Here is a 15,556-nt window from a genome sequence, read left to right as displayed (position 1 = left end):
TTTAAATCGTATTCCAACCCTACTTTGGCCTCTGGAGGTTTTGGGAGGAGGATGACTACGATCAGGTCTCACACTGGACTTAACGCTTCTTCCTTACCTAGTAATAAAAATACTGTCTTACCTCATTCACCACGTACACTTTTCTACTCCCTATAAGCACCTTCCTCTGGGTTGCAATGTTGAGGGGGAAGCTCCTCCCACTCATGGGTTTTTCTATAGTATACAGACAGAAATAGTCACTTAAGCAGGTAGGTACAATTTTATTAAATTCTTAGTTGAAAAGTAAACAAATTACCCTATTGTATCCTTTCTCTGGGAGCAAAAAGACACACCATTAGAAACGCAAAATGAGCCAAACTTCTATTTTATTGACAGGAGTCCAAAATGAATACAAAAAAATGCCTCCTTGCGTGTTATATATTTTTTCCTTAAAAGGCTTTTGATAGTCAGGTAGATTAAAAGCTAAGAATGTATTTCAGCTTTTATAGTGAACCTTTTAAAAAAGGTTTAATAACATAAGTCACCAACATCAGAGAACATATGGTCCCACAATCATTTTTAGACCTACAGCTTATAAAAAGAATTAGATCCTGCATTGATCTGCTAAAATAGAGGCTTAAAAATGTTTTAAGCCATTAAAAGCCATTTTTATAATCTGTCTGATAAGTCTGGGCAATTATTTCTTAAATCCCCAAATGTAGCCCTCTGTAGTATATGGAATGTGAGAGAAAGCTGACTTATGACCAAGACAGCTAAAAACAAAAGGGTTAAAGCTGTGAATGGAGCTGTTATAGTCTCAAATCATTGCAGAATGTCAATAAATGAATGACAGATCTTATCAAGAGATTAAAACTTGAACAGATGTCACTTAAAACGTATTGGTGGTGTTCATCACATTTCAATGTTTGCTAAAACAAATCCTAAACAAGGAAAACTTGCAGATGATAGACCGTTTTTCAGGTACCTTTACTTTTACGGGGACCATAAAGTGACCAGATCATGCATCGCCCACACCTCCGGACAGTTATAACAAAGGGTTTATTATAATTTGCAGACGGAATCAATGCACCATCCCAGACTTGAGAGGCCCTAACAAGCCTCCAGCACATTCCGAGTGCACCGGGGCACCGCCACTGTCCGGTCATGCACCCATTTCAGGAACTGACACTTCCCTCAACATCAGCTCAGCACTCTTTCTGGTTTATTAGGCATTTCCAAAAGAACACACATGTGCAAGTGTGTCCGCGAAGCCTGCGGCCCCTCCCCGGCGCCGCTCAGTCCCCCTCCTCCTCCTCCTCCTCCTCCTCGAAGCTGTCTTCGAAGCCCTCGCTGTCCTCCTGGTCCTCGTCCCCCTCTAGCGCCGTGTCCCACTGCGGGTGGTTTTCTGGCACAGGCTTAGCTTCATGAACTTCCAACTATAAAGAGGAATTGAATGTCAACATCAGAACTTTGGGAAGGAGTAACAGAAGAAATACCTGGTCAAGAAAAGGTTTTCTTTGACCATAGCAATGACAAAAAGATCAATTTTATGGTTGTAACTCTACATTTAACACTTAGAACATTCATCCTAGAAAAAAAAAAACGTAACTCTAACAGCATGAACATGTAGCTAAATTTCTGACACAGTCTGATATTTGGATTTTATAGAAGCTACACTATTCATTCTGTGGCATGAAAATAAACTGTGATTCTCGAGCAAGAACACTATGTCTTAATAAATCTACTGAAGCAAGAAAAACTCAAGGGTGATTTACAAAGAGGTATTTATAGCCTCCAGACTCACGGAGTAAAAGTGTATCGCCAGTGAAAAGCTGCAAGGTGCCCCCGCGGGAAAGGAGAGGCCCACGCGTCCCGCCCCTCCCCTTCGGGGCTCTCGGACACGGTGCACTGACACTTCACAATCTCTCTAACACAGTAGCAGTAACGCTTTTATAAAACTTCAAGTGAGAGGGTGAAACACTGAGAGTGTGCTTCACAGACAAAGTGTATACTCTAAAATGATAAAAAATAAGTTCATTTCAGCAATTAATAGCTTCTCCAATAGAATCTGTGGGAAAACACATGCTTTTCTAAAGAAAAGAGAACACATTTGGTGAACCCCTGTGGAATTAGAGCACATAAAACCTGTTACACTTCAGTCATTTCCCTTCACGGTTCTAAAAACTATTTACACTCCTTTAACTCAACGACTGTAGTTTATTATTATAAGGGTAGTCCATCAATTGTATCATATACACAGTAGGAGATGACCTCTTTTCCCTCTAGAACTCTACATTTCAGAACCTGAAATGCGTCCCTATATTAAGTAAGCGCTTACACAACAGACAACCTCATTTACTGCCGTCACTATTCTTACCTTCAATGGCTTGATCTGATCCAAGCCCATGTAAGAGTCTGATCTCAGAAACACTGTATACTGATAATTTCCAGGCTTGCCTGGTGCAGGAAACTTCAGCTCTACCTAGAAGATAAAATCAGCACTGAAAATCTGTATTTTGAGGAGAAAGAACACCAGCTCACCCGAGTTCCTAGACCAGAACGTGTAACAGCTCGGTGTTGACGCAGAGGACGCAGGAAGCCCGAACTAATGCTAGGAAGGTAGGACCACCCCGAACAGTACATCCGTGCCTATCTGACATCTGCAGCACAAAAGGAAGCCAAAGGAGGCGGGACTGGCGGAGCTGATCCGTAGCTCCACAGCCGGAGCATATTTAAAGCAACCGAGCTCTGTGCTGACCATCACCTTGACAACTTGAAGAGATGAAATAGGATGTAAAATAAAAATACATGTAATGTTGGAATTAATAAAACTGACTGCCAGAGAGGAGATAATTCTTGACAAATTTTCTTATTTCTACAATAAATGCTATGAGATAATTGAAAATATATATATATTGGCTCTGCCCCACCTCCAGGCCCAGAGCTCCTCAAACCCCTGTAACTTTTCAAGTGATAAGAAAACCAGGAGCATCTTTGGTTCTAATATTTGCCCTTTGACCCACGTCATGACAGTGAGCTCATAAATCCCTTGGAACTGCATGGGTGACAGGAATGAGTTTTGTTCTGATAAGGTGACTCCAGACGGGCGCCCGGGTGAGGGCCGGCCACCAGGAAGACCTGACGGGAAACCCGGAGCTTTGGGCCCACCCCCATGCCCTGGAGAGGGGCTGGAGACTGAGGCAGCGGGCGGTCGGCCACGCCCAGGTGAGGAAGGCTCCATAAGGTGTCCCAAGTGAAGGGCCTGCTGAGCTGGCGGACACACAGAGGTGCCGGGAGAGTGGCGTGTTCACAAGGGGCATGGCACCGCCACGGGGGCCCCTCCCCAGCACTCTGCCCTGTGCCTCTCTTCCATCTGGATATTCATATGCACCCCTTAACACTTTCTTTTGTAATAAGCCAGTAAACATGTTTCCCTAAGTTCGTTGAGCCATTCCAACAAATTATCAAACTGAAGGGTGGGGTCACGGGAACCCCAATTTACAGCCAGTTGGTCAGAAGTTAATTGACAACCGGGACTAGCGACAGGCTCTGAAGGTGGTGGGCGGCAGTCTGGTGTGACTGAGCCCTTAACCTCTCAGTCACATGTCTTGTGTGACTTGCCAACTGACACTACCTCCAGGGAGACACTGTCAGCACTGAGTTAAAATGTAGGACACTCAGCTGCTGTCACAGAGAACTGGTTGGTGTGGGGAAACCCACACAGCTGGCATCAGGACTGCTGTGAATGTGGTAGCAGCATGACAGTGAAAGAGAAGCACACAGAACTGAGTTCTTCCTTTATGAATGCCCAATGCCTTCAAGGTCAACAAGGTACTTTATTTCCTCTCAAATCGTAAACTTCAAATGTAAAGAGTTAGAAACTCTTAGAAGTTTCAATTCCACTTGGAAAAAGGAAGAACAAATTTTTAAGACGACATCTGGATATATGTACCTCATTATAAAAATGTTTTTAAAACAAAATGTATTTTTAAAAAAGTATAAAAACGATTTTAAAAACCTGTAACAGTGTAGTATTTGAGGAAATTTGAATATGGACTGCACATTGGATAATAATACATCAATGTCACATTTCCTGAGTATAGTAATTGTATCTGCTCATGTAGAAGAAAGACCTGTTCTTAGGATTCATGTGTCAGTAACACAGGAGTGAAACTTCATGTCTGCAAGTATGTAAAGTGGGCTTGGGGGGACATATGTGTGTGTTTTCTGTGTGGACACATATAGAGAAAGATAGGAAAAAATAAATGGCAAAATGTTAAATGGCCAGTGTAGAACAAGGGTCTATGGGCGTTCATGATACGTGCAACATTTTTATGTAGTTTTGAAACTTCAAAGATCAGAGGGAAAAAACAAGAGATGCCATTTCTCATTTTTCTGATTAGCAATATTGAAAATGACACAGACTGTAAGGCGATGGGCAAACTTGAACATTCATTCTCCCTATGGAGAAATAAATATCTAGCAATATTTACTGAAATTACAAATGTACAGTCTCTGATTCATTAATTCTACCTCTATGATTTATCCTATAGATATGCTCGCACATGTGCAAAATGACATGGGGTCATTCACTGCAGCAGAAGATGATAAACAACTTGTAAGCCCAGTAAATCAGAGTGCTAAACAAGCATCCATATAGAAGAGGGTCATGCAGCCGCAAAAAGGATGAGGGAGCATTTTCTGTACTAACATGAAACAAATTCCAAGTCCTGTCATTCAGAGGACAGGTAAAGTGAGGAACATGGTGGACACTATTTTGGGGGGGAAAATACACATGATGCATCTGCTTATAATTTACACACAGTGTCACATGAAGACTACACAAGAACTGGCTGACACCGATGGTCTCCAGGGAAGGGAGTGGGTGGCTGAGAGGCAGGGACGCAAGCTGTTGTCCATGTGTGCTTTTCTGGTATATGTTCTGAAATGGTAACTAGGTGAAGTATTATCTCTTCAAAAACAGATAAAATTTAAATTAAAAAAAAAAAAGACTACTCTGTCAAAGAAATACCCTTAAGCCGCCTCTAACTCTTAAAGGTCAAACAACAATAAACTACTTCATTTATTCACTATGTGGTTAAAAGGGGTGGGGGGGACTTTCTGGATTGGAAACCAACATCACAGGACTGTGCTAAAATTCAAAAGACTTGCTCTTGTCCAAGTCCAGGCAAACAGAACCTGCTTTCTAGAAAAGGAACACAGAAAAGTCCAGAAGAAAAACAAGACCACAGAAAGGAGTTCCCGGGGGGGGAATGTGTTGGCCACCACACTAGACCAGTGATGCCATCGACGGGGGGCAGAGCCACTTTATTATAGAGTTCCGCTCCAAAAATGCATCTTGGCACTAATCCAGTGGGGGAAAGATAAAAAATTTTTAGAATATAATTAAATTCTGAAGAAGAGAAAGAAAGGATATGTTCTTAGATACTAACAGTGAAAACTCCACAAAGCAAGTTGAGAAAAAGACTGACCATGTACCTCTAACCATTCAACACTTTACACATTTCCAATGAACTCCCCCACCAGACACGGGAGAACAGCTGTAAATCACGTCTTAACATATAAAATAAAATACACTGAATATGGTAAGCTGATTTCTAAAAAAGATTTTATGAAGCAGTATGATGGCAAGATGCTGTACAGTTGTAAAAACTGAAATAATGTGTTTGGATAATTACCTCTTCGGTGTCTTTTAGTGTACACACATGGTATGGCATAGATATTAATGTCTGTTCCTTCCTATCTGCAATATAAAGCCACCACCATTCTTGTTTTTCCTGCAAAGAGAAAAGACAGCTATGAGTCCCCAGCAGACACAGTGCCTGGAACAAAACAGGTGTTCAATAAATATCTACTGAATGAGCAAGTTTGTTCTTAACCATTTGTAGATCTGCTCTCCAAAAGAATCATGCATATAATCTGGGGGTTTCAAATGGCCTCTTAAACCTTACTGATGGGCCCCTGTATTAAACCCTGATTAACCTTCAGTGATGAAAGATATTCTGAAAAAGAAAACAGTATAAACTATTATAATATCATCTAGCAAATAATCTTAGTGTTCTTACCTAGCAATAAGCAAAAGCCAGGAAGTAGAGGGGAAGAGACTTGGGCAACCCAATCAGAAATCAGCGCATTAAGCACATCACTGGTGAGAGAGCATCTCAGATCTGCGTGCCATCCTTGTGCAAGGACCAGCTGAACCCCTGAGCACGGCCCCGATGTGTGTGCAGGTGCTGTAGTGAGCACCACGCAGGCAGCTCAGATTCTAAGGGCCCATTTATACCTTTCACTGCCTATGATTTTTTAATAAGCTTGGCAACAGAAAAAGAGATAAAGAAAGTGCCACCAGAAAGCCAATGAGAGCAGGAAGAACTGACAGGAGACAAAAAAAACTACTAAAATAATGAAAATAAAAAATCGCAAGACCAAGCAGTCTGGAAGCACCGGACTTCAGTGTGCTGGGCAGCCATCGCTGAGTCACAGCGCATAGCGGGCTGTTCAGTCATCGCCGCAACCGCCCCTGCTTGAGCACTGGTCAGGGAAGACAGACTTCTGAAATGGCTTCAAGAAAAGTGTTTTGGAGCTAAAGATAAAATAAGCTCTAGGATACTCTAAATACTCAGCCAAACACCAGCAGACCACCCTGAATTCTCCATCACACAAAAGGTGAAGAAAAATAAGTTACTGAAAACAGTTTTGTAGGTAAAATGCACTTTTAAGCCCAAATCACTTGTATTTTCTATTTGTTTTAACTGTAAGACATTAACATTTAGTTTATTAATACTTTCTAACAATTCTACACAAAGTTCAACTACAAGCTCTTTTGTTTAAATGCCTCCTATTGCAAAGCACTGCAACGGTGGGGGGGGAGGGGATGTGCGCGTCTGTGGGGGTGTGTCCGTGTGTGTCTGTGTGTGTCAGTGTGTGTCTGTGTCTGTGTGTGTCTGTGTCAGTATGTGTCTGTGTGTGTCTGTGTGTGTCTGCCTGTGTGTCAGTGTGTGTCTGTGTGTGTCCGTGTGTGTCTGTGTGTGTCTGCCCGTGTCCGTGTGTGTCTGTGTGTGTCAGTGTGTGACTGTGTGTGTCTGCCCGTGTGTCTGTGTGTGTCTGTGGGGGTGTGTCTGTGTGTGTCTGTGTGTGTCTGTGTGTGTCTGCCTAAAAACAGCACGGACTCAATGTGGCACACAGATGCCTGGGCTCTGCGAGCCAGAATCCCCACTGCAACCACTCACTGCTGGCACAGCGGCGGGGAAGGGCGAGCCGGCTGCACTTCCAGGGGCCCCACGCACAAAGGCGGGGTGGGAGGGGCAGGTCTGTGCGCAGGCTGAGCGGCCAGCGCCTGTTTCAGAGCCAGACCTGGATCACTTCACCTCTCTGAATCTCACCTCTCTTCCCTGTTAAGCGATGAGTGCCTGACTCAGGCTGCGCTGTGGAGATGAACTGAGACAAGGCAGGTGACGTGCATGAGGGCCCAGCCCGCGGAGGGCAAGGAGGGGCTGCGGTGGCTGTGCCCGCCAGTGGGATGATGCAGACACCGAGCTGTGTGAGCGGTCCTAACACTTCGCTGAAATCTCAGGACCACAGCACGTGCTGGTACCAGCAGCACAGGGCTTTGCTCAGGAATAGGCACTTCTGCTTGGCCTGCCCCCTGGAGAGGCCTTTCCCTTCCCTCCTCCATGCCGTCTAAGATGAGATCCACTCAAGAAGACCGAGTTAAGAAGCCAGTGAATGCCCGTCCGTGGCACCTGTGCCTTGACTGATGCACACGGTTAAAGTGGAGAAGCTGTTTCACTGTGAGTTATCTGCACTCCAGACAGAACTGTTTTCTGTTGTGTGAGAGTCCCAACCATTCTTAACATATTAAATACAGTAAGAATTGCAATAACATGGAAGTCTATTATAAACATAAACTTTAAATAACTTACATGCATGGCAGGGGCAGGTACATGGGAAGGCAGATGTTAGGAAAACAGTAAATTTTATCTGATAAATGCTACTTGGAGCTATTTGCCATGCAGATGCAGACTAAATTAGAAAAAGGCGTTTCACTGCTAAAATGTTCAAAGGGAGTGAATGAATGTTTTGCTTATTAACTAAGCATGGTCTAAAATGAAACTGTCTGTTGTAAGGGTACAAATTACACAGCTTATAGCATCCCTGGCACTTTGAAAACGAATCAATGAGTGGAATTTATCTGCTTGATTTCACGAGACTTGGTGTTGGCAGACTAGCACGCAGTGGGCGAAATGCCCCAACAGATGGGCTACGTGGCGCTCAGGACATGCCAGAAGATCGGCGTGCGCATTAAGATGGAATCCTAGCCGACTGCGCCCCAAGTCTAAACAAGAGTCTACAGAGACGCCCACTCATTACTGGGAAAGCCCTCACTTGGGAACTTGCCCTCAGCAGCCCCCAGCGGCTCTCAATTGACATTCTAGAACAGAAAGCAGATTTATACAGGAGATCACCTGCCAGACAAGAGCAGGAAGCAGAAGGTTCTGCGGCAAAGCTGCGAGGCAGTCTGTGAAACAGCTTCCCTGAACTGAGAGGCATCCAGTTCATGACCTCGAGCCACACTCAGTTTTGCATATTTGCAAGAGCCAAATGTCAAGCAAATCCTAAATTCATTTGAAAGACAAAAAAACGTAGCCATCAAGGAGACAGAAAGTGGAGCAGACCACAGCCACACAGTAAACAGGACAAGGGATAGGACAGCACCACAATGATCTTGACCTGGGGCTCAGCCATGCTCAACACCCACTGAACTTTCCGTGGCCCTACAGCCTTGGGCTTGGCCACAGCCGTGGACCAGGGCGCCCCTGGGACCCCAGCGAGTCCACAGGACCCTCAGGAAACACCACGGGGAGACTTACGACTTTTTCATCCCGTTTAAAACTTAACAGAAGGGAGAGATTCACAAGTCACATAGTCTGAAGCAAAATATGCATCTGCCTGAGGCACAGCAAACTGCCTGAGCTAATGAGAAGCCATCATCTAGCAGGATCCTCAGTGACCTGGCCCAGAAAGGACCGAAGCAGAGGAAACCACAGGAATACTTAAGAAGTCAACAATCCTCCCTTTAAACAACACATTCACTGAATGTTACTCATATGGAAATACGTCCCTCAAAATGTGGCCTATCAGGAGGAGAAGACCTTCAGCACCTGAGCCAGCCCAGAGGCTCAGGGAACAGCACAGAGCCCAGAGGAACAGCACAGAGGATCCCAGGGCGGGAGACGCGCCCGACAGGAGGCCAGGAGGCGCGGGGCAGGGACACCGGCGGGCCAGCCCTCTCACCTCAGGGAAGCAGAGACTGTACACGGGGTGCGTTATCTTGGACTTGGTCTCCAGCAGCGCCCGCTCCTTGCGCTGTATACTCTGCTGCAGTTCCTGCCACTCCTGGGAAAAATTGAACACGTGACATCAGGTATGCTTTTGACCATTCCGAGGAATTTCCATCTTCTTCCAGCTATTATCCCCGTCAGTCCCACAAATCCGATTACTCCCCCGCTCAAAGCACTGCTTTTCTCTGAACTCCCCACAAACCTCGTTTGGGTTTTTGTCCCCTTTCCCTCCCTGGCAGATTCCTACGAGTTACTTCCAGGAGCGGCCTCAAGTAGAGCTCCCGACGCCATAGGTTCCCTCTACTCAGGGCCCAGCCGGTCACCCCTCCCTCGGGCTGCCGGGCGGCACGTCTCCTTCCTGCTGCGGTGCTTACTTAGTCGGCCCTCCCTGCCAGCCTCCTACTAGTCAAGGGCAGAGACTGTTCCACACCTGGCCTTGCATTCCTGTCACCTAACAGAGCTGGCAATGCAACAGATCATGAAATAGTATTTGTTATTTGTGTAATTGTTAACTGAATGAATGTATTTCTGTCATCTGATGAAGCTCGTCTGTCAAAACCCTAAGAGTGACCTCTACTAACCCTGATATACTCAGAAAGGAATATATCAACTCTTTCTCAAAGCAAGGCTGGAGAAATAATTTCTTTGATAGGTTTTAATTTCCAGGCAATTAAACTTAATTCCCAAAGACTAAGCAGTCAAGGGCCACCAGCAGCTAAAAGCAGTTACGCTCCCTCCCGCCTCTTCCCAGGGCAAGCACATCACCTCCTTGCACTTTAACCGTCTGCCTTTATCCTTTCCTCTGTGGTCTCTGCTTTCGCCTTAGAGGCTATTCAGGGAAGCCTGTTTCTCTCCTAACCACAGGGTCACTTTCACAGCAATAGCCCCGTCAGAAAGGCCTCCACGAACATACAGGGAACAGTGCATTTGCACCAAGTCTCCATGAGCCATTATTTGTCCACCATCCTTTTCTGCGGCCCTCCCATAAATGAGGTGCAACCTAATGCCATGCCACAAGACCTTTTTCTGCCCTCCATACCCTCACAGTCTTATTAGATTCCTTGGGGACTCCCCCTTTCCTTAATGTCTTACCTCTTGAATAAGGTAGCATTCTGTGAATGTTAGCTTTCCCTTTAACCAACCTCTTAACATTAGAGTCCAGAGCCCACAGTCCTGTTTCTTCACCCTAAACATTACCTGGACCTTTCGAGCGACTCCTCCAAGTACCCGCTGCCTTGTACCCACCTTTCCTTACTCGCGTCCAACAGTGAACACTACCTGGAGACCAAACCGGCCTCGCGTCAGACCCGGGCGTAGCTACACGGAGCAACTTAACATCTGAGAAAGGTGGGGTGCACAGTCCTCGTCAGAAACAACCTTTCTTTATGATTCTAACCAACCCTCAAAAATATTCTTACGAGAGTAACATAGGAGTCTAAACCGTACTGGTATCGTCTAAAACCAGCAAGCGACTGAAAGCGACAGCAGACCGCGAGCTGCCCCGAGGCACAATCCCGGCCCTCCGCCCCCCGAAGGAGGCTCACGGCTTCGTCGTCCCTGCTCTGCTTCCCGTCCTGCTCCCTCTCGGAGTCCCGCTCGCTGCCGTCGTCCCTCTCGCTCTGGGACTCCCGGTTGGTCTCCTCGTCCTCGGACTCACTGCCTTTGACCGAGACCTCCTCGTCGTCGTCCTTGACGGCCGCTTCCTGAAAGGGAACCGCAGCCGCAGCCGCCTGAGCCCCAGGGACAGGCCGCGGGGCCCCGATGAGGGCCGAGGGCCGGTAACCCCAGCGGGCTCAAAGCCCCCTCCCGTCTCAGAGAATTACAGAGCGCTCCAGTCTGTAAGTACGTGCGGGTCAGACTGAAGGCCACTTGGCTCACCTGTCTATTGTAAATAGAAGTATTTCAGTCCTTTACAAAGTATACCACACCGAGATGTCTAAGGTGACTCATCTCTCAAAAACATCCATTACACAATTTATTTTATCTGAGGAGGAGAAATGGGACGTTTACAGGAAGGCACTGCTCTGGGAGTTTACTATTCTCCTCCGTCACTGACAGAGCATCCCGCGGGAATGGAAAGCCGACGCCCCAGACAACATGCTTCCCAGCCCATTGCAAGAAGCAAGAAAAAGAACAAACAGAACGCACAGGAAGTAGAAGGGGAGGAGCGCAGGCCAGAAATCAATAAAGAGAAAGCAAATATGCCGGCGGGAAACCCAAACAAAACCCAAAGCTGGTTCTTGGAAAGATTAGCAGAACTGATCGATTTTATCCAGCAAGACTAACTGAAGGCAAAAAGTGACAATACAAATTACCAGCATTAGGAGTAAGAGAGACATACCTACAGATCCAGAAGACACTGAAAATAAGGGAGACTTTGAATAACTTCATCAATAAATTTGGTAACTTACAGGAAAGGACAAATTCGATACAAGACAAAAAGTAGAATATGTGAAAGAAATGGATTCTATAACTAAACTCTTTTTAAGAACTCCAAGCCTACATAATTCTTCTGCATCAGAAACATCCAGTCTTACACAAACTCTTGCAGGAAAAAGAGAGCAGAATACTTCCTAATGTGCTAAAGGCGGCTAGCATAAGCCTGACACAAAACCTGCCAAGGATATTTCAAGGAAGGAGGATGACAGATCAATATTCTCTCATAAAAATAGATGCAGGAATCCTAAAGAAAATGTTATCAAATGCACATAAATATAAAAAAGGATACTACGTTATAACTAAATGAGATTTGTTCCAGGAAAACAAGGATAATTTAAAATTTTCAAATGCATCAATATAACCTACCACGTTAACAGAAAGAAGAAAAATCATAAAATCGTCTCAATAGCTGAAGAAAAAGCATCTGTAATAAAATTCAGTATCTGCTCATGATAAAAATTCTCAGCGAACTGGGAACAGGATGGAACACTGACTGCCCTAACCTGACAAGGACTGTCTGCAACTACTCCGGGGCTGGCACCCCGCTCAGGAGGGAAGCGACGTCTGCTTTCTCCCCACGATCAGCAAGACAAGGGCGGCCAGGCCCTCACGTCTAATCCCGTTACACTTGAGTTCTAACCAGCAAGTAAGACAGGAAGGGAGAAAAGCATAAAGAAAGAAGAAGAAAGCAAAAACTGTCTTTACCCCGAGGTGGATTATGTACTGAGAAAACCTTTTTTAAAAATCTGCAATGGTTACAATTACTGTCAACTCCTAAGGGCTCCTTGATCCAAAGTCAGTATTTAGAAAGCAACTACATTTCTATAAACCAGCAATATATATTGAAGGATGGGATTTTTTTAAACTGTTACTTGCTACAGCACCAGAAAACATCAACTACACAGGAGCAGACCTAATGGAAGATGTGCCTGGGAACTACAAACCACGGCTGGGAACAATTAAGGAAGCTGCAAATAAATAAAGATAAACCATGATTATGAATAAAAAGACAGTATTATTAACATGAATTGTTCCCCTAGTGAACTAGATTCAATGTAATACCAATCTAAATCCTGGCAACTTTTTTGGGGGTGGAAATTGTCAAGCTTATTCTAAAAATTTAGCTGGAAATGCAAAGGGCTAATTTTGAAGAAGTTACAGAAGAGCTTGAGGACTTACATAACCATGTTTCAAGGCTTTACATAAAGCCACAATATTAAGAGAGTGTGGTACTAGCACAAGAGTATAGATAATTAATTGAATAGACCAGAGAGTCCACAACAGCTCTGCACAAACACAGCTATCGTCGCTTGCTTCGCAACCACCACCACAGCAGTTCAGAGGAAAGGAGGTCTTTTCAGTAAGTGTTGCCCAAGTAAATAAATGGTCCGTAATCCCCATCTCACACTAGTCACAAAAGTTAATTCAGATGCATCACAGAGCAAAATGTAATAGTAAAATAATACAACTTCTGGAAATCACAAACCACCCAAAGCTACTGCACAGGGAGTAAAGCCCAACTCATACCCAGAATACATACAGGAATCTTGCAAATACATAAGCAGACCGACATCCCAACAGAAAAGAGGATGCCCAGTGGCCAGTAAGCAGGTGAAAAGATGCCTGGTGTCACCAGTTGCCAGGTAAACACAAGCAGAGCCACACACAGAGGACCACTGAGAGCTGCCACAGTGGCCAAGATAAAGAGACTGAAAACCAAGTATGGGTAAGGATGTGGAACAACTGGACTCATGTTTGATGTGTAGGAACATAAAATGGTACAACTCTGGAAAATGGGCTCTTTCAATGAGTTAAACATACACCTACCTTACAACCCAGTAGTTCCACATGTACAAGAATAAGCAGAGTGCCCTTATCCATAATAGACAAATATCCAAAAACTACCAATGACCCAAATGCCCAGCAACCAAGGAACAGACAGGTAAACTGTGGTGCACACATACAGTGGGATCCCTCACACACCCGGGAATGGAGCACTGACACACACAGTGAATGCCACGGACACGGTGCCGAAAGAGAGCGAACACTCCTCTTGTCCGTGGTGATGACAGACGTGGGGACGGGGGTGGGGGGGCGGGCTGCACGGAGGGGCTGCCCACGGAGAACGGCCCGGGTGTCCAGGGCGCTGGGAAGGTCTCACGCCGTGACGTAGGTATCACGGGTACCTACACACACAGACTTTGGGAGCTGTACACTAAGACTTGAATATTTCAGCCTGTACCTCGACAGAGACAATGTTGACGATAAGAGTGACGAACTTACGCTCCCAACGACTCCATTTGCCTGCTTCTGTTTCTGTGGCTTTGACTGTGGTAAGGGCACAGGTGTAGGCTTTTTTTTTAAAGGCTTCTTTTTTTTTGATTTAGCGGTTTTCTTGGGTCCTTTACTCCTCTGCTGCCATGTTCCTCCTGTCCTGCGCTTGCTGGCGTCGCCCTGCCACAGATCACGGCACACGCATACTCAGAGGTCACAGCGAGTTTCAGTTGGGGTTCCCAGTAACTTTTAAATGGCAATGCCTAACGAAATGTTTCCCTAAACTGAATTACCCCCCCACAGCAGCAGAAGTCCGAGAACTGAACAGAACATTTCCTTCGCCGGGACAGACACGAGAAAACCCGGGTGCTCACCGCGTCTTCTGCCAGCTGCTCCTCTGCGGCACAGATGGACTGCTCCTTTTCAAATACTTCCTGGAGGAAGCGGGAAGAAACACGTGGAGTCAGTCAACTGTTATTTATCTTTCGGATAAACTAAGAAATCTTTCAAAATATATTACCAGTAAGTTTTTTCACTGATCACAACTGTGGGGTTTGGAAGGGTAGAAAGGAGATCTTAGCAATCACTGGATAATACTTTCAGAAGTTACCTTCTGCAATCTCCTGCCCTGAATGTATTTTGAAAAATATTGTCTTCTTAAATTTACAAATGGAGTAATTTAAGATATCTAAACTCATTATGAAGTAAAAAATGTCTCAGTTTAAACTGTCTATATTATTCTAACAGTAATCAGACATGACTGTTTTTATGTTACAGCAACTTAAATATATTACTTTATTTTCTAACATTAAGACTTCAATTAGACCAACATTAGTTTATTCACTATTGTCAGCAATAGTGCTCACTGGACCTGTAACTGAAGTGGAACTCCAAGAAAATCCACTATCCTAAAGACATATCCACTTACCATATAATTTATTCAGAATCAGAACAGAAGCAACAAATACAGGGTTTAAATTCCAGTAAGACTACAGCAATAATCTACACTAGCAAATGACAAGTGACAGGGGTTGTGTTTAATAAACTCCCTGGAATTATTAAAGCTGACACGTAAAAACAATGGTAATTATCAGGCTCTGAACTGTCAGTCTAATTCAGGAATCAGCAAACTATGTCCCTCTGCCCACTTTTTAAACCAAGTTTTACTGCAACACAGCCATGCCCACAGTGAGCTCAATAGTTGCCAGTCTCTGGCAACTAATGGGACCTATGGAAAAAGCTTCCCAACCCCCAGCCTAATTCTGCCACCTCTGCTTCCTTTCTGCAGCCACTAGCGGGTCCTCACGCTCGGCGCTCTGAGGTACAGTCCTCGTAGGCACTGCAGGATGAACACCCGGTTCCTTCCCTTTCAGCAGAGCAGTTCTGCTTTTTGTCCTACCAACCACCCCAGAAATGTCGACAGCCCAAGGCCAATCTTTTGCTCATTTCTCAGGCTTGGAATCCAAAGCATGTGGGTAGCGTAAATTTGGATTCTAAACCAA

The 15,556-nt window shown here is 45.0% G+C and overlaps 1 protein-coding gene across 2 annotated transcripts in view; it reads right to left on the bottom strand.

Moving 5' to 3' along the window:
- Positions 1-348: 348 nt before the first annotated feature.
- Positions 349-15,556, bottom strand: part of SEC63 (SEC63 homolog, protein translocation regulator) — a 50,633-nt gene continuing 35,425 nt past the window's right edge. Inside the window, exons 15-21 of one of the 2 annotated variants that reach the window (XM_073220831.1) lie at positions 14,429-14,488; positions 14,064-14,234; positions 10,886-11,071; positions 9,295-9,396; positions 5,679-5,777; positions 2,357-2,461; positions 349-1,415 (exon numbers count right to left, since the gene is read on the bottom strand). In XM_073220831.1, coding sequence (XP_073076932.1) covers positions 1,275-1,415; positions 2,357-2,461; positions 5,679-5,777; positions 9,295-9,396; positions 10,886-11,071; positions 14,064-14,234; positions 14,429-14,488 — 864 coding nt within the window. In that variant the 3' untranslated portion in view covers positions 349-1,274. The remainder of the gene's footprint in view (positions 1,416-2,356; positions 2,462-5,678; positions 5,778-9,294; positions 9,397-10,885; positions 11,072-14,063; positions 14,235-14,428; positions 14,489-15,556) is intronic. The other variant, XM_073220832.1, reaches the window with a different exon arrangement.

The sequence above is a fragment of the Manis javanica genome, chromosome 13 (assembly GCF_040802235.1).
Source record: "Manis javanica isolate MJ-LG chromosome 13, MJ_LKY, whole genome shotgun sequence".
In the NCBI taxonomy this organism is placed as follows: Eukaryota; Metazoa; Chordata; class Mammalia; order Pholidota; family Manidae; genus Manis; species Manis javanica.
This window is presented reverse-complemented; position numbering and strand designations above follow the sequence as displayed.